Source organism: Amblyomma americanum, chromosome 1, assembly GCF_052857255.1.
Source record: "Amblyomma americanum isolate KBUSLIRL-KWMA chromosome 1, ASM5285725v1, whole genome shotgun sequence".
Classification (NCBI taxonomy): Eukaryota; Metazoa; Arthropoda; class Arachnida; order Ixodida; family Ixodidae; genus Amblyomma; species Amblyomma americanum.
Window position 1 is genome coordinate 272,895,261 of NC_135497.1, and position 21,627 is coordinate 272,916,887.

The window sequence follows — 21,627 nt, forward strand, 5'->3', positions numbered from 1 at the left end:
AATGATGCTACTTGAGCATGCAAAAAAAAAAAATGCACCTCTGATGCTGTGTCAGGCTACAAAAAAGCCATGAGTGCAGTAAGACCTGTTATTTTATTAAGGATCACTTTTAAAGTGCTACATTTCCTGCCCTAGATGGAAAGAGTAGCATGGCAAAAAAGAAAAAAAAAGACTAAACTGATGCGCAAACTAGCTGAAATCGAGTTTGTGCATGTCGGCTTTCGAGCATGGTATCGTCAAACTTGCACAAATGTAGCATCTCAAAAATCAACCTGTAATGGTGAGGATGAAGATGTAAGGATAGTGATATAATGGGCTCAAACATCACAATCGGGTGCTGCCAGGTGCAGCAAGCACACTGGGTTTTGCTTTAGAGAGTAAACAAAATCACCATCGAAAAATGCTGCAAAACTTTAAGATTAGTAAAACCAAAATGATTGCTGACATATACTTATTTCTTTTCATTTTACTATACCAGGTATGAAACCAACTGCTGTGAAAGTTTTGAGACATTTCGCACAGAAATTTCATATCTGGATTACAGTGGTTGTCAAGCTTTTTAACCATGGGGAATCTCAACGGCTTTCAGTCTTCAGAAGGTGCTGAGGAGCCCCGCATGTGTTGGCTTTCATCCCTTCATGCCCAACAGGCATGCAAAAGAGAGCCACAGATGCATGACCCCTCAAAAAATGCTCAAATGCAGTTAGAGGTGACTGGCTGTGCAAATAAACAGTCTGCTATGAGCAATTGTAGTATGGTTGGCTCTAAATTAAAGTGGGTAGAGGAAAGAAGGAGGTAGAAACATGCATGGATTTAGGCGCTTGGCGAAACTGAAAAGCACTCCACCCAAGGGTTCCCTGGAACCCATTTGTAGAATCCCTGCTATAATCCAGTCTGCCTGCTCAGAAATAATATATCTGTTTGACATGACAGCATAAGAATGCACATGCACGAAAAATACAATATTTCAAGTTTCTAACAAATAATGCACTTGCGCAAAGAACACAGGACACAACAAAGTAACACATACGACAAGAACAGAGCGCAACTTCCAACTAGTTTATTAAGAGCAGGCAACTTGAATATATACCAGTGTTAACCAACAGAAAGATTACAAAACCAAAAGAAAGATAAACCACGTGCGCTGTTAATACCAGCAAGCCACCGCCAAGGGTACAACCAGATATCATTCTGTCAAAATGTTATGATACTCCAAACATAACAATCAAAACATAAAACCAAAAAAGAGAAACTGAAGAATTATGAGGTGAACAATGAACGCGGGGAATATGAGATATCTTAGCAAAGCAGTGTCAAAAACGCCATAACAAAAGCAGTCAAACATAAAAGTGATACATGTCAATGGGTAACTATCCTCGTTGCAAAAGCAGTGTCAAAAAGCGAGTGTGAAACGCTAAACACATTAAGCCACAGAGATAACAGCACCGAGTTTCACCGACGTAAAGCAATCTAGAGGACATCGAATTTACACATGTCCATCTAAGAATGTTATCTCTTTGTCGAGCAGAACAACTGAAGCAGTACTAACGCATTCGTCACCGGTGTTAGCAATATGAAAAGCATCAATTATTTCCCTCCGAAGTTTGGTCTTAGCATGGGCCAGAATCGTGGTATTGGTAAATATGGGCTTGCAACCATGATCCACAGTATGCTCTGGTAGGCGGCGTCTTTCATTGTTTTTTATTGTCCTCTCGTGCTCCCGCAGTCTTTCGTTGACGCACTTTCCCGTTTGTCCGATATATACGCAACCACAGGTTAACGGAATTCGATACACGACATTGGCGGCGCATTGGACGTAATGATAATCGTGCTTCTTTTCACATGACTCTCGCTTCTTAGACAGGACAGTACAAATACTAGAAAGCTTACTGGGGGCGGAAAAAAGAACCTTTACATCATATCTGTGGCCTATCTTTTTCAAGTTGTGGGAAATTCTATGGATATATGGTATGACCTTCATGCTCTGTCTTGGGATTGGGGGGCTCGAAGTCTTCTTGTTGCCTTCTTTTACCTTCTGTAGAAGACTGACTGTGACACTGCTGATGACGTCAGTGGGTATCCTGCTTTCTCGAGACGGGCAATTTGGTTTCCAAAACTTGTCTTCCATAAAGTGCGGGCAGCTTTTGTTGAGCGCTGCTTGAAGAAGCGTTCCTACAATCCCACGTTTTATCAATTTAGAATGGGCGCTCTCATAAGGAAGCAGACTTCTCCTCGCACGTGGGTTGTACTTGTAACACAGATTGCAATCGGGTTAACCAAAGTTGATCTGCAGATCTAAAAACTGGATACAGTTGCCTTGAGGGATTTCCCAGGTGAACTTCAAGCCTCTAGACTCAGTGGTGAACAGCTTAACAATCTCTGGCACCAAACCTTCAATACTGCCTTCTGACGGAGCGTTCAGTATGACCAGGTAATCGTCCACATACCTCATAATTTTGAGTACGGCCGTCCCTGTCAGGTTTTTCTGGATACGGTTGTCCACGGCAGATAGGTATATGTCACAGAGCACCGGTGCGACTGCAGAGCCTATGCAAATGCCATCTTTCTGCACATAAAATTCTGCACTTTATGCACATAGGTTGCTTTACGTCTCACACTCGTGTTTAGCGTCTCACACTCGCTTTTTTGACACTGCTTTTGCTACGAGGATAGTTACCCGTTGACATGTATAACTATTATGTTTGACTGCTTTTGTTATGGCGTTTTTGACACTGCTTTGCTAAGATATCTCATATTCCCCGCGTTCATTGCTCACCTCATGATTCTTCAGTTTCTTTTTTGGTTTTATGTTTTGATTGTTATGTTTGGAGTATCATATCAGTTTGACAGAATGATATCTGGTTGTACCCTTGGCGGCAGCTTGCTGGTATTAACAGCGCACGTGGTTTATCTTTCTTTTGGTTTTGTAATCTTTCTGTTGGCTAACACTGGTATATATTCAAGTTGCCTGCTCTTAATAAACTAGTTGGAAGTTGCGCTCTGTTCTTGTCGTATGTGTTACTTTGTTGTGTCCTGTGTTCTTTGCGCAAGTGCATTATTTGTTAGAAATGAACCAACTCGCCCAGACAAGAGTGTTAATTCAAAATATTTCAAGTTTGCTTGTCTTCAGTGAAAGAGGACAAAAAATTGTACTAGGTGCTCTATAGACAGAGACAATTGCACATTTAATATTGACTGCAGAGCTTTGTAGGCCTCCATAACTATTAAAAAAAGCTAAGTTTTCTCACATCTATGTTGCAAAGCCTGGAACTGAAAGATTTACTGCACTGATCACACAGGCTAGTGCAGACAGCACAATCCAGCTCGAGGCTGCATACCAAGGTGGGGAGGATAGCTGTTTTACACCTCCTGTTTTATGTAAAAGTTTTGCAGCTGACTACAGCAGGTGAATGACATTGACCGGCTTGTGTTGTAATGCAGCTAACTTCATCAATTTTTTTCTCTGTGAGAGCTGTACACAAGACACTGCTTACAGTGTATACAAGGCAGTCAATGCTGATGGCAGATGACTTAATGTAGAGGACCTGTACAGTCGAACCACGATACAACGGACACAGGTATTACGAATTATTGGCTATATCGGACTTGTCCTAAATATTTTTATCAAACGCATGCAATTTTTACTTTAGATACCAAATGCAGTTGGCCATAAAATGGATATATCGAACTCCCCAGTGCAAAGCACTGCCCTTTCAAATGACAGGTGGCAGGCTTCGCTGCACTACACAAGTGACTGATGGTGGTGCGGCAAAGTGTTCGCGCTGTGGTTCATGCCTTTATCTTAGACTCGCCGGCAGTGCCAAGAAAAATGTAGCTGCATGGGGGGTTGGTAACCAGGCAGTCAGCATGCGTTTGCACCTCACACACCTGTGAACTGTGCCCCAGAGCAGTGGTGTGGACAATTGTGCCGTTGCAGTAACCACCCTGCACAGTCTCGAAGGTGGTGAAAACATGGATACAGTGCTAAGACTTTGGAAGAGGCCTTTCCCTATGCTCTAAGAATCACCTAAGTTGCCATCTCCTCACCACTTAAACTGCGCTTGCCTTCCTTGAGTTTTTGACAAAGTTTTATATTATGAATTTCGGCTGTATTGAATTATTTTACGGTTCTTTTATCTGTTCGTTATAATGAGGTTCGGCTGTATTCATTCAACTTTTGTGGCAATATACTAATAAAATATCATTTGGACATTGTGTAAGACAAAACCGTCATTTGATAAATTAATAGATACACATTCAGAAACTCTTTAATGCTTTCTTCTCGCCTCATGATAAGTACCATAGGCTACAAAAGTTCTCAAGTCAGTGTACATGTGGCTAGAGTGGGAGCATGCGCATTCATTGGTGAAAAGGTTGCAATAGTTTGTGCATGCTAGCTCAAGAGCGATAATATAATTGTTCTTCATCACTTTCAAATGTAAAAGTGGCAAGTGGCAGTGACGCCTGCATCACTGCACAGCCCCTTTATAAGTTGTGGTCACTGGCATGTTGACCCAGGAACTTTTGCAACAGATGGTACATGCACAAAGCACTGTTAAATAATCTGCACTAGTTCATTCAAAGAGAGATCTACAACTGGTCACCTACTCAAGCCAAGACAGAAGCTTTGAAGCGCTCTTCTGCTTTAAGTGTTCACCCGTACATATTCTGACTTTAGACAGTTTCTGGACGTTTATTTGCTTTGCGTAATTTGTGGCTGCTGAATCTGTTTTCTGCCAACAATAGTATTTTGCAAGGAATCTAAAAAGCTGCACTTAAACAAACATATAATTTAAAATAAGCAACCTTAGAATGAATTGAGACAAAAGTGGCAAAGTAAGGTACTGTCAAAATTTAAATTAAATGGGTTAGAAGTATCTTAATCTCATTTGTTTTGCATCTGCTTTTTCTAGTTTCGAGGTTAGTACAGCGTGGTCGGCATTTCACACTGGAACCCCATTTCAATACCGCATGTGTAAATATACTCAGCTTGTAGTAAACAATTCACCAGTCCTGATGTGATTTCTACGATTTCTATATTAAAACTTTGATGCAGGAAAAAATCAAATGTGACAAACCAATTGTGGTAAACAGCATTGGCATCGCTGGTGTTAAAACACACCCTCCGGGAGAACCTGCCAGGTCTAAATCCAAGCTACTAGCTTACATAGGGTGGCATTTGTTTTGAGAATTATCAGCACAGCTGTCATTTCTAGCTAGTATACATTTTAGTGCGCTAGCGCTAGAGCTTCCTCTCAGCCACTTAGCCGTTGCCTGTGCGGCCTCTCTGCGACCTTGAGGGTGGCTGGATGCCACCTGCTCGTGTGGTAAATGGGCCATGTTAGTCACGTGACCTTATGACATCATCACAACCTGCCCGCTAGATTGTGGGCAAACTGCCCACTGTGGCAGGTGGCAGTTAAATTAATGATTAGTCGTGAGAGGTTGCTCGGAAAGAGCAACCTGGGTCTCACAAGCCTCACCCGTGGCAGCACCTGCCATTGCGAGGCAGTGATGCACTGCTTAACCACTGCACCACTGTGCCAGGAGCGTTATGAGGACACCCAGCGATCTGTGAATGTAGAGAATGACCAATGCCATTAACACTTTCGCGTAACACCCTTAAGGCTGAGCTTAAGTGTCCTCTCCAGTCTTAGTGCGCTAGCACGAAGGCCTGCACTCTATGATTTCACCGATCTTTGTCTGACACCTTCTTGCCTTTAAAAACCGAGCCTTGACCCGAAACTGAAACTGAAGTGAAAACCGCAGTGCTAGCGCACCTAATTCACATTGGCTTAACCACGTTACATTGTCTGCCATTTTTTTACAATATGAATGCTTTCAGTTTAGGTGAATGTGCTGAAGTAGTTTATCAAGTTTCAGATCTGATGCTTTAGTTTCATAGTTTCATGCTAGACTGGATTCTCTTTTGAACTAATATGACAACCTGTGCCTCTCCTGTTCCATGCACGAGGAGATGTAGCAACCAACACTATTTTGACAAGTGTGTCTTAAGTACTGTTCTGTTGATGCATTTGTAAGGGCAGAAAATATAGGGACAGTGCACAGTCTGAAGAAACAGATAAAAGAAAGAAATGGTGCTTGAATGCATCCTTACTAGACAAAAACGTGTGGGCTCAGGACTCTGATGAGAAACTGCTGAATGTTGTTGATGCCCGAATATGATATGAAGAACTTTCTAAAATATTAGCTCACATTTGGTAGCCAAACTGGCATAACCTCCTTTTGCAGTGAACCATAATTGGAACTTTCCTTTCATGTTATATTTTCATTTCATTTCATTTATTTTACCCTCAGGGCTTTCGCATTACAGAGGGGGAGTATCACTGAGTTAGTCTACCTCTTGCTGGCTCATGCACCAAACTTGCCAGCTGCAGTAAGGTTCTGTGGTCACTATGCTTTTAATATATCACCTAATATAGCAAACAGTTTGTCTAGTATCGAACTGTTGCTGTGAAGGGCTTCTACAGTACTGACAACCACATGAAGGGTGTTTCACCTAATGTGATCAGAGATTTAAAAATACAGGTTCATTTCACAAGAATGCAACTAAAGTAGTTTTCTTTGTGAGTGTACAGTGTGCTAGGAATGTTTTTATTAATCACTTTAGTGACTATAAGTCTTAATTAGTCGCTTTAGTACGGAACTCAAGAAAACGTGAAAAGTTTTCACGTGAAGGTAGTAAGAAAAAACACACACACCAGGGTTGAAATTTCTTTATAAGGTATTCTTGCTGTAAATGTTGCTCACATGCATGAAACCAAGCACATGAAACCCCACAGAAGCCTGAAATAACAGCAACTTGCATGTGCTGATAGCAACTATGTCTGTGCCATCTTGGATGTGTCAAGGTACCGCTGAGCAAGTTTAAACCTCCAAGTGAAGATTTTCACAGCAAGCATTCCTGCTGCAGACCTTTTCATTTTCACATTGTGAATAAAAATGCCATTACATGAATGATGCCATTTAACATTTCTTGTGGCATCTACAAGTACCTAGGCCAATAGTTAAAATTTTAATTAACATAAACCAAATACCGAGTTAATTGGGTAATAAAAGATATTCCTAAATGTGTCAGGCAACCACCAGCAACGATGTTAAAACTGTTCCTGCAAAATATAGCTGTCCATTTTAAAGCTTTGGTTCAAGTTATGTAAAATGCTGTTTAGCATAGGCTTAAACATAAGGTGACATGCTGGCTATGAAAGCACCTGAATTGCAGGCAGACTTGAATTGCGTAAGTCCCTAAGCAGACAGAACATTGTTGGCAGCAGCCTTACAAGGCAGAAGCATTTCTATTTTCTTGGTTACTTGCAACATTTTAACAAGTCTAGATATGTTGAACTACTGTTACAAATTCATAGAGCATTTAAAATTGCTCCTTCCTGAAATTTTCCATGATATTTCTCATATTTTTTTTAGCCATAACAACATTATGACGAAAAATTTTGTTCTTCACTATAAGAATTCTCCATAAACATGTTCCATATTATTGTATTCCAGATGGCCTACACAATGGGAAGAGCGGTACTTTGGGCCGCAGTAATGCCAGCATCTATGGAACCAAAGAAGATCTCTATGACAGGCTGCGTCGGCATCAGTACCAGGGCAGCAAAAAAGGTGGCAATGCTTTTCTTGGGTGATCAGATGTAGAATCTGTTTGTGAAAAGCTAAAAACATGGAGGTTTCGTTGCAGTGTCATTTGTGACCACTGATATAAATTTAAAATGTGTGATACGAAACAAGTAGAGCAAGACCACACATATGTGCCAGGCTAATATACTCGGTAGAGAGAGGACAGGGAAGATGGAAAATAGGTAACATCATGTTTGTCATCTTCAGCACCTGTGGGCTGATTCTGGCGACTACTAATTATATTAGAAAAAATAACAAAAAAGTTGTAAATAGTGCTCACGAAATGTTGAGAGCATATTATCAATGCCAAAAGCTTGCAGGGTGCCAGATCTGAGAAAAGCATGAATTGTGCATCCTGGGAAAGTGTCCTGGGAGTGACAGGTGTACTGCATGTGGTACACAAAAAACTGTGGACTGACCATTCTATTCCAGGCTGCCTGCTCAGGGCTTGCAACAGTTCAGATTTTTATTGCACCTGATATCCCACAAACTTATGGCTGGCACCAGTATTACATTCTAAGGTCTTTTGAAACTGCCAGTGCACTTTATGTAAGTGGTAGCACCAAGCAGGCCCGTACAAGGTTACAATTTATAGGATGTGAAGGGTACCATGGTAAGAACTGAATTGCAAGGTGCATAACAGTAAACATCTTAATGGCATCAGTCAGCCTTCTGTGATGCTGACTGATAGGGAATTCCATTTTTTAGCATCCTCTTTGGGCTATTAGGGAACCATCTGAGCTGTGTTGCTATGTTTCTTGTTTTCCGCTCTTAGGTGAATTTTTTCTGGTGACGGTTGCTGCTTTGATGATTCACTATTTTTACCGTTTTCTATTTATATGTGTACATTCAGGAATAAATGTCCAGTTGAGAGTGTAGCGCTCGTCCTTGTTGTTTCTCTGTTCCATCTTCGTCTTTACGTGCTTTTTCCACCATGCACCTAAACCAACTCGCTAAACTTTCTGCTCTAATCAGTGTTAATATTTTGCAATTTATTTTTTACATGGAAGTAACTGCTAACGTAGCTGAGTTGGACAGCTGTTGTTCTCATTTCAGCTTTTGGGGGACAGGTTCACCTGAATCATATTCTCACTACTGTAAAGATTTATGCAAACTGTCCCTCTTTTCCAGATACAAGCGATAGTGAAGACCAAGGACAGTAGTTCCCGATGTATACAATTCTTACAACGAAACAAGTCTTCACATTAGACTGCACGCAGCGTTGCCCCTTGCAGTGTTGCTGTGTTCTAGTATTTGTTTGCTTCCACAAAATACATTGTTTTTATCATTCAGCATGTGAAGCAAAAAATGGATGTAGTGACTTTGACCTGTTCCATGCATGCTGTGCTATGCCTCAAGCTGGCCTTCACCTGCTTGGGACCATACATTTACACCATCTCAGGCAACTAATTTTTATAGTTAATAAGCTGGTTCAACAGCTACTGTTGTATCTCACATTCCTTTTATATAACTGTTACAATGCATTCAGATAATTTAAAAAAAAGAACTTATAAAACACATTTTTTTCTAGGTGACCGGCAAGGCATATATGGTTCAGGTAGTATGTGTAATGGGACAAAATAAAATGCAAGTGCTGACCATTCAGCTTATGAAATTTGGCAAGCTGTTCCCTTTATATGTTAGTGCTACTACATGCAGATTTCTTTGTGCATGGGAGTTAACTCCCCCAGGTCAACGTTATTTTACAAGCTATCTGGCACAACAGGTCACATGACCTCAACAGGAAATTAACTTGCACATTATTTTATCCCACTACATGATGGCAGAACTTAATTCACTGGTCTAGATCAAAGATAGCCCATTGCGATGATAAGGTAGTTGCTCAACAGTGCATGCTTTTTTCTAGAAGCATGTTATTTAAGTGTTGGTGCCTTGCAATTCACTTAGGGTGGGCAGTCTGGATATGGGGTATATGGTTGATCAATGTGCCTCAAAAAACCGTTCATTAAGGGAAAAAGAAAAAAAATGTGTACATAATAGCATACCTTATTATCAACAGTCGGTTTTTACAACTACCTACATGTAGATAGGTTTGTCCTTAAGTAAAGCAGTGTTTAACTGTGCCACTAGTATACTACAATATGTGGTCCTGCATTCCTCATTTGTGTAAATACTGCGAGAAAGGTGCGACACTTCTGCTCATCTCAGACGATGTTCTCACACTGAATGTGCAGTCAGCAGCAGTGTAGATAGACCCTGCCTCTAACTTTCTTTTACTTTGTCAAGAGCAAGCAGAATGACTATGTGCAGTCATATCTTGAAGAAATATTTCGTACTTTGTGTTGTCTTGTGTAACAGCATCACCTAGCTTCCCAGTGAAATAAACCTAACTTCATAATGGAGGTCACTTGTACTTCTCCACATTCTGCAACATTTTTTTTTTTTTGCTCACTGTTATGCTTTGAGTGGACTTAGTGAATGTTTGAGTGTTAATACCTGCTGTAGCAAAAATTACTGTTAACTCCATGTCCTTGGATGTATGAGTGCGCATAAATGTTGTACAGCAAACAACTTTCCTTGTTCTTATTTTTTTTTTCGCGTTCGTTGTTTCCTGTCACGCAAGTATTGTACCGTCCGCGCAGTGCGATGTGCTACAATAAATTTTTTTTTTTTCACGATTTGGTTGAGTTGTGAGTTGGCTGCAGAATTAAAATGACGTTCCTTCTCAGTCTGACACATATCGTTTGCGCCGCGGCGGTGCCTCATAAGTTAGGTCACTCACCACTGACAGCATGACACCTTGTACAACATCCTGAACAGATCCTGCAGCGGGAACCTGGACGGCGTGTAAGCCCGACAATCTGAGCGCGTAGCCAGCGCCTAAAAAGCCGATCATGATGCTCACAAGCCATACTTACAAACCATTGGTTCAGCTTCGAAGGACAACAAATAACAAACAGATTCCGTCCCGCAAAATGCAGCGACCATGAGCAGTTCGAGCGGCCAAGAGTGACCAAAAATAGAGAGCTGAACGACGCGAGGAAACGTTTACGCGAGACTAGTTTCAGTTTCGAACGAAGCGCCACCAGGAGGAACCCACCAAAGCATGCACAACCACTGACGATCAAAAAAATAGTCACGCATTTTAAAACGCACGAACAAAATCGTGCTACTACTTACACTTTAATGCAATCATGTTTTGTCTTAAGTTCAGTAATTTGAGCTTATCAAGATTATTTTTTGCAGTATTTACCTACACAATTTAATATTATGCGGATGAGCACATGACGTATAATGCCTGACAAGCGCGGGTGGCGCGGGCCTATAAATCCTGACTAAGTCGGTGCGAACAGAATGAGGCGTGTAGCATGCCCGTGTAGCACATGCAGAGGTACCATGGAGTCGCTAGAAGTAACGTCGACTCATTCCTCAGAATTTGATGGATCCAGCATAGTAGGAGATGAAAGCGACCCTGCAAACGCATATGTGGAAAGAATTAGAGTGGACCGCAAAAAACTCGAAGAAATGCTTCAAGGTGAGCGTGCACGTGCGAGCTGTCACATGGCTAGCCGAAACTACGTGAACGTATTTTCATTTTCTGAGCGGTTTGAGTCTCGCTTGATGCGTCGACAACCTTTTGAGCTGTGAAGAGTGCTTGCCACACGCAAGTTTTTGAGCCCGAGAAATTCATTGCAGCTCCATTTGTTGCTTGGAGTTCTTGGTATTCCTGTTAGCGCGATAATTGAATCGCGCATGCAGCTACTGCGCGCCTCTTACGATTCCTACAGCAAGGTGCAGTCTATGGAAGCTATTGCGGGCACAGAACGACGCCGGAGTGATGTTATCCCGCGCTTGCTTGTGCGTACCCACCTAATGCCTACCGCGAAAATGCGGTATACAATAGTTATGTGCGCGTTGTATACTAACCAGCATCGTACCGCGTTGAAAGCTCCCCACAGTCTCTGTTTCCTTGTGTGGCTAGACCTTGCTATACTCGCCGCGGTGGCTCGATGGTTAGGGTACTATGGGCCCAACATTACCGCGGTTGCGACTGCAGCTAAAAAGCGGCGATACTTAATGTTGTGACCGCATGTGAGGCTAGTCTTTCAGCTGTAACAGATGGTTTAGGCCTAAACTAGTCAAGTCTGAAATATGGTTTCTTAGATCACGTGCGTGCTTAATTTATCAGTGCTTATGCTGCTGCACACAAATCGGTCCTACAAGTCTGCACAGCATTGCCGTGCCGTGCCTACTGAAAACAAGTCAGTTATAGGATAGCGTATGTAGAATGCGCAGAACGCTAAAGTTTTGCGTTCGCACGCAATTTTCCGGAAATGGCGTATCATCTTTGCGGGGCTTACGGAGGCAACAAGGAGACACCCTGCTTGCCCGCTTCGATTCAAAAATGCCTCGTCATGGCGTTATTCGGCGCTCAACTGGCTCTAAATGGTTGCATTCACTTCTGCTTCTTGTTGTCTCACGCGGGCACAATGTTATGTGATAAGTTGGTAATTTTGAGGTATCAGTCTATTTTCAAGCCTGCAAGCCTAACACTGTTTACACTGTCGTCATGGCAACGGCAGTTTGTCATTTTTGTATGGCTATTTTCTCAGAAGTTTCTGTTTCGCACACGTGTGCATGGCCGCCAGCCGCGCGCGTTTTTCGGTGGCGGATGACATAGAGCTCCTGCGTGAGGTTAGCGAACCCGCTCAAGTGGGCCGAAATCACAAGAACTCTCAGCGAGAAGGCATTCGCGCTGTGCGCGAACGAGCTGAGCGGCCGGGCGCCGGCGAAGCGCGCCGGCGGAAGATTACAGCGACGGCTTGCGCATGCGCTTCCTCCCTAAGGAGCGAGCCTCGTTCCCTAGTGAACCCAGATTTGCTCTGCTGCTCCAGAACGCTAGCGCAAGGACCTCTTAGAGCAGGGACAGGTAGGCTGAGCAGTGCAGTGTCTGTGACATGCTATTTGCGCGCGCCGCCCACCGTAATCTCTAATCGCATGCGGACTGCTTACGGCACTTTGGCGACTGTATATGAATGCATTCTGTGATGCAGCCGAGGTTTCCATGATTGTGTGCGAGCTCGGCGCATTGGCTACCACAGAACTGCAGGCCCCTTTTGAGATTCGATCCCGGGGTGTGCGAAGTCTATTTCTTTCGCAGTTACTTCTTCAGTTTCACTTTGTATCGTGAATTAAAGAAACATTTTGACCAAGGCTTGACGGATCCTTTAGTTTGAGAGAAAGGGCTAACGGCAATAAAACTGTTCTAGAAATAAATTGTGGTGGCGTATTTCTCAGTGCCTACTTCATCCACAGGGGGCTTTTTTTCATGCATCCAGAACTGTATTAAATTTTTATTAAAGTCTCAGGAATATCGCTGAGGTTTGCAGGTATTTCTACACTGCGCCCTTGTGGCATCGGTAGCTTCGCTTCTCCCCTTGTAGCGAGTATTCTTGCATTTGTCGCGTGTTTGCATTTGTTGGCATGACTATGCGATTATAATCAAGAATAGGCCCTACGAGTTAAATACAACAAAAATAGTATGGAGAGCACTGTGCAGATACACAGCACGAATCACGCTGGATTTATTTTCCCCCAGAACAGCAAAAAAAGAAAAAACAAAGTTAACTCTGCATTGCCTTGCCCGACGTGCAAACTTTTTTGCATTCAACTCGTACGACTTCAGTGAGTAACCTTGAATAGACTACTAATAAGAGCCAGCTGTATGAAGTTTTTGTGCATAAAATCTGTGCTGAGAAACACGACGCTTAATTTATTCAAATAAAGAACAATTTATTACTATTATTTTACACCAACCAACGCACCCTCGCTATTTTTCTAAAATGGCGCTTTCATTCACGACATAAAATTAAACCGAGGGAGGAATTGCTCAAGAAGTGAGATTTCCCAGACCCGGCTTACGTGTTTTAAAACATGAGAGGCAGTTCTATGCAAGCCATAGCGCCAATGACAGAGAGCGTGACTGTCTGGCCAAATGAATACAGAAACCGGCGTCAACGCAACGCAAGCAAGCCGTACGTGTCAGAAATTGCGGTGAACACGCAGCGCGTCACAGACACCGCTCGCCCAGCCCCTTTCTCAAAGCTAAGAAGCCCCTAGCGCTAGATTTTTTGGAGCAAGGCAGCACTAATCAGGGTTCACTAGGGAAGAGGCTCGCTAGTTAGGGAGCCCGCGCAGGCGCAGTCTGTCTCCGTATTCTTACGCCGGCGCGCTTCGCCGAAGAGTGGCCGCCTGTCCGGCGTTCCGAATTATTCTGTGAGCACCTGTACACGGCCAACGATCGTGTGAACCTGCGCAAGTAAGTTATTTCGATTGCATGAAAAGGTGAAAAGTGTAGTGCAAAGTTAAAAGCGTTCTCTTGGTTCACACGCAGGTCTGGAACTGAAGAGCAGTACAGCGAGTTTTTTTTTTCTGACGTGTGGTGGCGCTAGGTACTTGCCCAAACGTGGATGAACCTGGGTGTTTGTTCACTGAGCGCCTGTTGCGGAACGGTCCGCAAACGCTCATCAAAAAGCGTCGTTCGCGCTTTGGATTTAGCGTGCGCAACCGTCTTGCGTGTTGCGTACGCAAAAAACGCTATACTAAAACTTGTCTGAGATGTCTGCATCTCATCGAGTAACGGCTGAAAAATGTGCCTAGGAAATTCGTCAGTGAAATGTTTGCTTGCTTGCCTTTTTTGTTGCGAAAGCAACACTACGCCAGCCAGTGAGCCGTTCCGGCTCGTCGCGCACTTCGGCCGTATGCCGTGGCCGACGAACGACCTTGAGTCGCCGTTGCCTAGCAACGCCGCAGTCGCGCTCCAAGAGATAACGCCGCCGTCGCCGCCGCCCGCTCACCAGATGTGCTCCGCTGGGGTAGAGGGAGAGGTGTCACCTCGCGGGGATATATATATATATATATATATATATATATATATATATATATATATATATATATATATATATATATATATATATATATATATATATATATATATAAAAATAAAATGCGCTTCGCCTCAGTGTATTGTAATATATGATATCTGATACCTGATTTAATGTCTGCTGCGGGTCCTTGGACCCAAGATATTAAACTTGTTTTTGGATAATGGCAGAGTGCTTGGCTTGAAACACTCTGGCATGGGTCGGCCCGGTATTGCACTGCCTCCGGGATCGGCCCAGGGCATATTAGCGTGCGCCTTTTCTTTCCTCTCCTATCCTTTAACTCTCCTACTTTCAGCATGCGGCAGCGTGCGTGGCTCAGCTTGAGCCAGTAGGCAGGCCCGTGCACTTTCCTTTCCTTCTTCCTATCGGCAACAGCAGCAGGTGTATTGTAGTCGTTATGGAGAGCACGAAAGAGACGCAACAACGACAGAACGAAGAGAGGAAGAGGCAACTCGCTCAAGAGACGCCAGAAGAACGCGCCACGCACGACTCGGAAGCGTTATAATGAAGATGAGGCTAGAAGTCGTGCAACGTCCCAGAGTGACTCTTCAACTGCGGAAGAGACCGCTTTGAGTTTTCGAGAGCGTCGGAATGAGACGCTGCGTAGACAACGTACCGAGGAAACAAAGCTTTTGCAATTCAGCTAGGGTTAACCACAGCTAAACCACAGCCAATTTTTTTTTTTTCTAGATGCCTGCCAGACATGAATGGAAGATTTTCAAAGGATGTATATTCTGCCGGCAGCCGGGAGAATTCTCGTGCTGTAATTCCTCTGCACTCTCATCTGAGTTACTTTGCAGCGGAGGGAATGCTGTGCCACCATAATTCATTGGTACGAATTACTGGACTTTGATGAAATTGCGCCAGGGCTGCACCAAAATATGATGGTAGAGGATGAGACTACTGCCTAATGTGCACAGGCATTACTTTTTTTTTCTCCCGGTGTGTGACTATCGAGAAAAATGACCGACGGAATCCAACCCCGCCCCGTTTCACTTTCTAGCCCATTACCCCCTGTTGTTACTACATGGTATGCATGTTTTTTGCAGATTTGCTTCGACAGTGTGGCGGTGCTGCCAATATTGACCCATACGAACACGGTGAATGCACATGCAAAGAAAAATTGCTTTTAATCTATTCGATTAAGTAATGCTAAATTTCGGTTCTGCTAGATTTATCGGGCTTTTGGGCACCACCGTCGCGATTCATATGCCAAGAAATGAAATGCCGGGAAAAAGGTTTCGGACGCGCCCCTGCTGATGGCTCGATTCCACGGGCCTCATTCGCGCTCGCTGTAACAGCGCCGTCAATATCGGAGCTTCAGGTTTGTTTGTACAGTAAAACCACGTTAAATTTCAGCGTTGAGAGCTCGTTCGTGTAAGCCAATGATGAGGTGGCATTCTCCGTGGGTCGGCATACGCGGTGACAGATCGTGAGTCATCTCGAGTTTGTGTCGTTGCTGGATGTCTTCCGCAACATGAGCTTTACGGTGAGTCTGAACAGAGTCTTCGTCGCAAACACTTGCACAGGAAGTAGCGAAGCACACGGCAACGACAAACACATATCAGTGGAGGAACATAGCGGTGCACCGTAAATATCGAACTGCAAGAAACCACTGCTGTGCCGTGAAACGGCGCAGTCGCACTTGCTGCTGCATTATTCCTCTTACGAGGCAAAGTGGTCGCGCTCATTCCGGAATGACCCTGTGACAGGTGCCCTAGCTGTCTATTCATTCTGGCTTTCCCTAACAGATTTCTTTCAATCGGAGCGGGTTCGCGAGTGCTAACAACTCAACGCAGGAGCGCAGTCATATGCGGAATTTTTATATCTCGCGGGCTTTCAGTTAACAAAAAACCTGGCTAAAGTGATATTGAAGAAACCAGCTGAAATTGGGGTTTCTAACATTGTGAAACTTTTGCCCACGTAAATTTGCACATATGTTAGCAATACAAAACTGCACTCGTTTTTTGTTAAACAAGTTAACTTGGGCTTGAAGGGCAACTCTGGCATTTTTCGCACCTCCACGGATTTTGCTGAAACATTAACGGTGTGTTCTCCGGAGTTTTCTGGTTATTTCTGCCAAATTTATCAGCCGGGCGACATCTTTTTGCAGGCCAAATGAATTTTTAAGTTTATATTTCGTGGCCCAAATCGGGTCTGTTTCTAAGGGCAACATTGCGTGTGTCACGTCACAATAACAATTTTGCGCTTGTTTTTGGTCACTTCAGACAAATAATCGCCCAAGTTGTTACTTGCAGTCGCCACGTTAGCCAGTCAAAGCGCACACACGCTTTGGGATAGTATTTGTTAAGTCTTAGGTGGGCATCAGGTGCGTGTATCGTGATGCCATAGTCGAGCCGAAACCCAGTTTCGGTTCGAGTTCTGTTGTGAAATACTACTGCTCGGTATTAAATTTTTTTTTTGTGCCGGAGAGAGGGGACTGTAAAGAGTGGTGTGTGTGATTATCAACTCAGTGTTCAAAAAAGCTCCCGGAGTTGCACTCTAAAGGAAAATATGCAGCCAGCGTTTCCATTTTAGCGGATGTCCGCTAAATTTAGCGAGTTTTGCGTGCCACATAGCAAGAAATGCGTCTAGCGGCTGTCGGATTTTTGTAGCGTAAGCTACACTGGCTGAGGTTGAGCAGTTTCGCGTCGCTCCTGGAGAGCCGTGCTACGCATGCGCGAGGAGCAGTGACGTCACACGGTGCACAGCTGGCGCGCCGGAGCCGCCACGCGCACTTCACCGGTCTGCGCATCCTCTGGAAACAGCACCATGTGACTGGTCACGTGATGAACCAGGTGACCAGCCACGGCGCCGTGCCGCCGTCAACTGCTCCGCACCATGTTGTCAACCCCCCCACCAAATTAAGCCATTTTATTTACTTCAAAGGGGTGCCGAACATACCTCTAGATAAACCAGTTTAAATTCAAGTGCTGGACGCATCGGAAAAAGCAAAAAAGCAGTTAAAAGTTGGCAACATCGGTCTATATACGTGGTGTCTCGCCATGAAGTGTTCCCCAGGCTGGTGCTCTCATTCTTCGGCGATTCTTGCAAAGTTATCGCACTGCGCGAACAAGTAAATGCACAACTGCCGTAAAAGAGAAGAGCTTGTTTAACCTAAGTAGAATGCAGCTTGTAAGTCATGCCGAATTAACACACAACTGCTGCCTGATACATATGCAGATATGTAAACTAAAGTAGCGCTGAGATGCAGTCATCATATTCGCATTCCTCGGGAAGTTGCATACCCGTGCAGCAAATGCTGAATTCTGTAAAACTGTCTAAGCATTCATTTAGCGAATACATGGACTGTTTACTAAACAAGCAGCAGATATCGTAATCAGCAATCGCGGGACCCTGAGCAGTCTCGCAGCGCGGCTGCGCGGGTGGAGCGAAGTGAAGGCAGATATGGGTATTGGTCGGTAGGAAAAGTGAGGCATCGTGTCGCTGTAATGTGACCACGGTCAGCTAAGGGCCACAGACACAAACGTCTGTCGAGCGTCGGCGTGGCAAAGCGAAACGCAACGCAGAAACAGTGTTGGGGCATACACAGTATGTCGATTGAGATCGGCCGAAGTGAGCCGCTTGGTTACAGGACTCAATGTCGTCCCTTGCTTGCTTGGCTTTTCGCAGCATATCGCAGTATCTAATAAGTTTTCCGGCACATGATTTCGAAAGGCGCTGCTATGCACAGCATGTGTACGAGAGCAGACGACGCAGCCATCCGTGCGTCACAACTTTTGGGGCCCATGTGACAAGGGTTGCTGTTCTTCCATGGTGACGTCGCAGCACACCTCGGCGCTCAGAAGCCGAAACCGATTATCGCTCGGTATAAAGAATGCAACAGTAAATTATTTACCGCACATATATGAATTGCGCAGCGTGTATCGCGTGTCCTGGGTCAATACGCGACGTCTGAAACAAAGAACACGCCAACCAAAAATTTGGTGTTTCCACCTCTTTGTCATTGACCTTTGTTCAGAAAATGTCTTGTGGCTTATGTACTGGCAAGGGAAGTGCACAGTGAACTCAAGCAGTGGCAGCCTGCTAGTCGTCAGCAATGCTGTCGAGTTGGCGTGGGAAGTTATGTGTTGAGGTAGAGGCCGCCGGCAGATTTTTATCTGGCACCTCTCCGCACCTGGCTGCTGTAGGGTATCAAATCTCATCCATGCAATGCATCGTCCTTGCAAGGTGCAGCGAAAAGAGACGCGCTGGTGCCTTGGTCACTTAAGACTCCTTACCTCGCAGCTCCATAAAAGCAATTGTTTGGCTTCCTCCGTAATCCCTGTTACTGCTGTTTCCTAATGTTTATAATGCACCTGTACCCGCGGTTGTGGCTCAGTAGCTATGGCGCTCGGCTACTGCCCCGAAAGACGTGGGTTCGATCCTGGCCGTGGTGGTCGAATTTTGATGGAGGCGGAATTCTAGAGGCCCTTGTACTGCGAGATGTCTGTGCACATTAAAGAACCCCAGTGTCACGGATCTCTCCAGAGAACACTCGGACCGAAAGAATGGACTAGGCCACGGGTGTACCCACACAGACGCACATTTAATACACCCTACGTGGCACACACACTAGAACAAAGCACAAAGACTATAAATACACACGACCAGGGCACACTGCTACTAGCGTCTATTACTAGTGTTCTACTGTTAGCGGTCGGCGTTCGTGCTTACGGTTGGTTCGGTGTGGCTGCGGCGTTGTATGGATCCAGTAGGCGGCGTCGAGGCGGCATTCGCCGTGCTTGGGCTGGCGTCGCTGGCTGCGTCGTACAAGCTCCCGGTCCAAGTGCCCGTGCAGTTGATGCCAATGTTGGCGTTGGGAGCACCACCCGGATGGGTGGCAACAGCGCTGGAGACACCCCTGGCCGTAGCAGGTGGTAGCGTCCTCTGTTGACTCCCCGGAACGGGCTCAAGCACGGCAGGAAGTCCACGATGCGGAGTCGTAGAACGCGAGCTCACCGGAGCAGTAGCCAGTGTCGCTCTCTTCCAGCCAAAGTGTCCCTGACCCGCCGGAGCCTCCGCTTCTCTGCTGTTCCCCCCCCCCCTCCTCGGGCCTATCTCTCACTCGCCCTTTTATAGCCTCGGTGTTAGTCCACGTATGCCTTGTCATCGTCTTCTCTTCTCCACCAATCATCTCTCTCCACCTCACCAAATGCTTCTCCACCAATCATCTCCCTCCACCTCACCGAATGCTTCTTTTTCCTCTTCTTTATTCTTCGGTTAATTCGCGTTGTCTTCTTCACACCTTTTTCCTTTAAAATTTAATTTAGGCTCCTTAATATACATGACACCCAGGTGGTCTTAATTTTCGGAGTTCTTCACTACGGGGTCCCTCACAGCCAGAGTCGCTTTGGGACGTTAAACCCCATAAAAACCAAATCACTAACGCACCTATAAAAAAAAATCGTGCCTTTGTGGAGGGATCTCTATGCAATTCATTGTGCATTATGCATTCAATCCATTGTTCAGAGTATAGAATAACCTTACAGCCTATGTTTTTGTTACTCACACCTTCAAAGAAAATTACAGGCAGGAGCACTCATTGGAAAGGTGCGCGCAATATGAGCTGCCTTGAATGCTGCAAATGAACTGGTTCTTCTAGTACTCGCTTCTCAAAGCTTTGGTTTTCACTACTAATTAATGCAGTCTGCAGACCTTATAGTAATTGAGTTGCATGTCGCTCCTGCCTGGTTTTAGAAATGATTTTCAGATTTCATTTTAACGTTAAGGTAGCCACAAGCCAAATAAATGCAATTTTAGAATTATAAAATGCTAATTTTGATCCATTTAACAATGCAACAAACTTCCGCTTTTAATAGAGCATTCATTTCGGGCTTGGACGTACATTCTCAGATGGGACATATTCACTAATAAAATAGCAGATGTTCACATGATACATATATGCAGAAAACTGCCCAGTTTTCACTTTGTACTGGTGCTCAAGAGATGGAAAGAGTGGTTCAAAGGTACTATGGTGGATGCCTTAAAGGTGTCACTGCAGGCACTGTGACTGCCTGCCAGTCTTTGAGAGCTGCTCAGTGATCCCGAACAGTGGCCACCTTACCATAGAAATAACGGAAACCGTTCAAATTACTTCTACCGCATCAGCGAGCCCTCTATCTTTCTCACAGAAAGGGATATGTCGTTTCTGCTGCTGGCCTGAAAGATGCGCTTTCTATCCCGGCCGCGGCGGCCGAATTTCGATGGAGGCGAAATTCTAGAGGCCCGTGTACTGTGCGATGTCAGTGCACGTTAAAGAACGCCAGGTTTTCGAAATTCTGGAGCCCTTCACTACAGCGTCCCTCATATCCTAAGTTGCTTTGGGACTTTAAACACTCATAAGTAAAAACAAACCTTCTTTTGCTGATTAATGAGCACTTACTTTATTGTATTTTCGCACTACCCTTTTCTTTCGCTGCCGTGATGACTGATCAATGGTTGTAGTGCGCGCTCGGCTGCTGGTCTGAAAGATTCGGGTTTGATCCTGGCCACAGCGGTTGTATTTAGATGGAGGCGAAATGCTATGAAGGCACGCGTGTACTGTGCGATGTCAGTGCACATTAAAGAACGTACCCCAGGAGTTCGAAATTATCCAGAGTGGCTACGGCGTCCTTTGTAACCTGAGTGACTTGTCCCAATAGTGACATAGGTTGCGAGGTTAAACCCCAGGTTGATCCCCATAAAACCGATCCAAACATTTCACTTTAGCTTTTCCAACACCTCTGCTCATTCCTTTTACTCTTCGTCCACACCCTTTCGTTCTTTCTTTACCATCGTTTCATGCTATTTCCGAGTGGTTCCATCTTTCACCTTCTCCTCGAGCTACGCTGCTCATCGCTTGTAATTGTTCGTCAACTTTGCCCGCATTCGCTGGCCGCCTACTTGCTCTGCAGTGCACTTTTTCTGCCCCAGATGGTGTTTTGCTGTATGTGCCTTTGGATGGCAATGCATCTTCAGGGTGCCCCGTTCAGGCTAAATGTTCGCGGTTCTTATTGTGGAGTGGTACCAGCGTTTTGTAGACTTTTTGCATATTTTTGTCTCTGAGGGGATGAGCTTACCCGCT

General features: G+C 44.7%; 2 protein-coding genes and 1 pseudogene across 7 annotated transcripts in view; all 3 read left to right on the forward strand.

Moving 5' to 3' along the window:
• uif (sushi, von Willebrand factor type A, EGF and pentraxin domain-containing protein uif) overlaps positions 1-10,295 on the forward strand; it is a 142,239-nt gene extending 131,944 nt beyond the window's left edge. For both annotated transcript variants that reach the window (XM_077649246.1, XM_077649247.1), the window contains 2 exons: positions 7,525-7,641; positions 8,788-10,295. In XM_077649246.1, coding sequence (XP_077505372.1) covers positions 7,525-7,641; positions 8,788-8,819 — 149 coding nt within the window. In that variant the 3' untranslated portion in view covers positions 8,820-10,295. The remainder of the gene's footprint in view (positions 1-7,524; positions 7,642-8,787) is intronic.
• Positions 10,296-10,960: 665 nt separating this feature from the next.
• BicC (protein bicaudal C) overlaps positions 10,961-21,627 on the forward strand; it is a 91,865-nt gene continuing 81,198 nt past the window's right edge. For 4 of the 5 annotated variants that reach the window (XR_013311242.1, XM_077649248.1, XM_077649249.1 and 1 more), the window contains exon 1: positions 10,963-11,152. Coding sequence is in view for 4 of the 5 variants with exons in the window: in XM_077649248.1 (XP_077505374.1) it covers positions 10,972-11,152 (181 nt within the window). In the remaining variant the exon portion in view is untranslated. Of the gene's footprint in view, positions 11,153-21,627 lie in introns of all 5 variants that reach the window. The other variant, XM_077649250.1, reaches the window with a different exon arrangement.
• Positions 14,630-14,803, forward strand: LOC144116677 (U2 spliceosomal RNA; annotated as a pseudogene).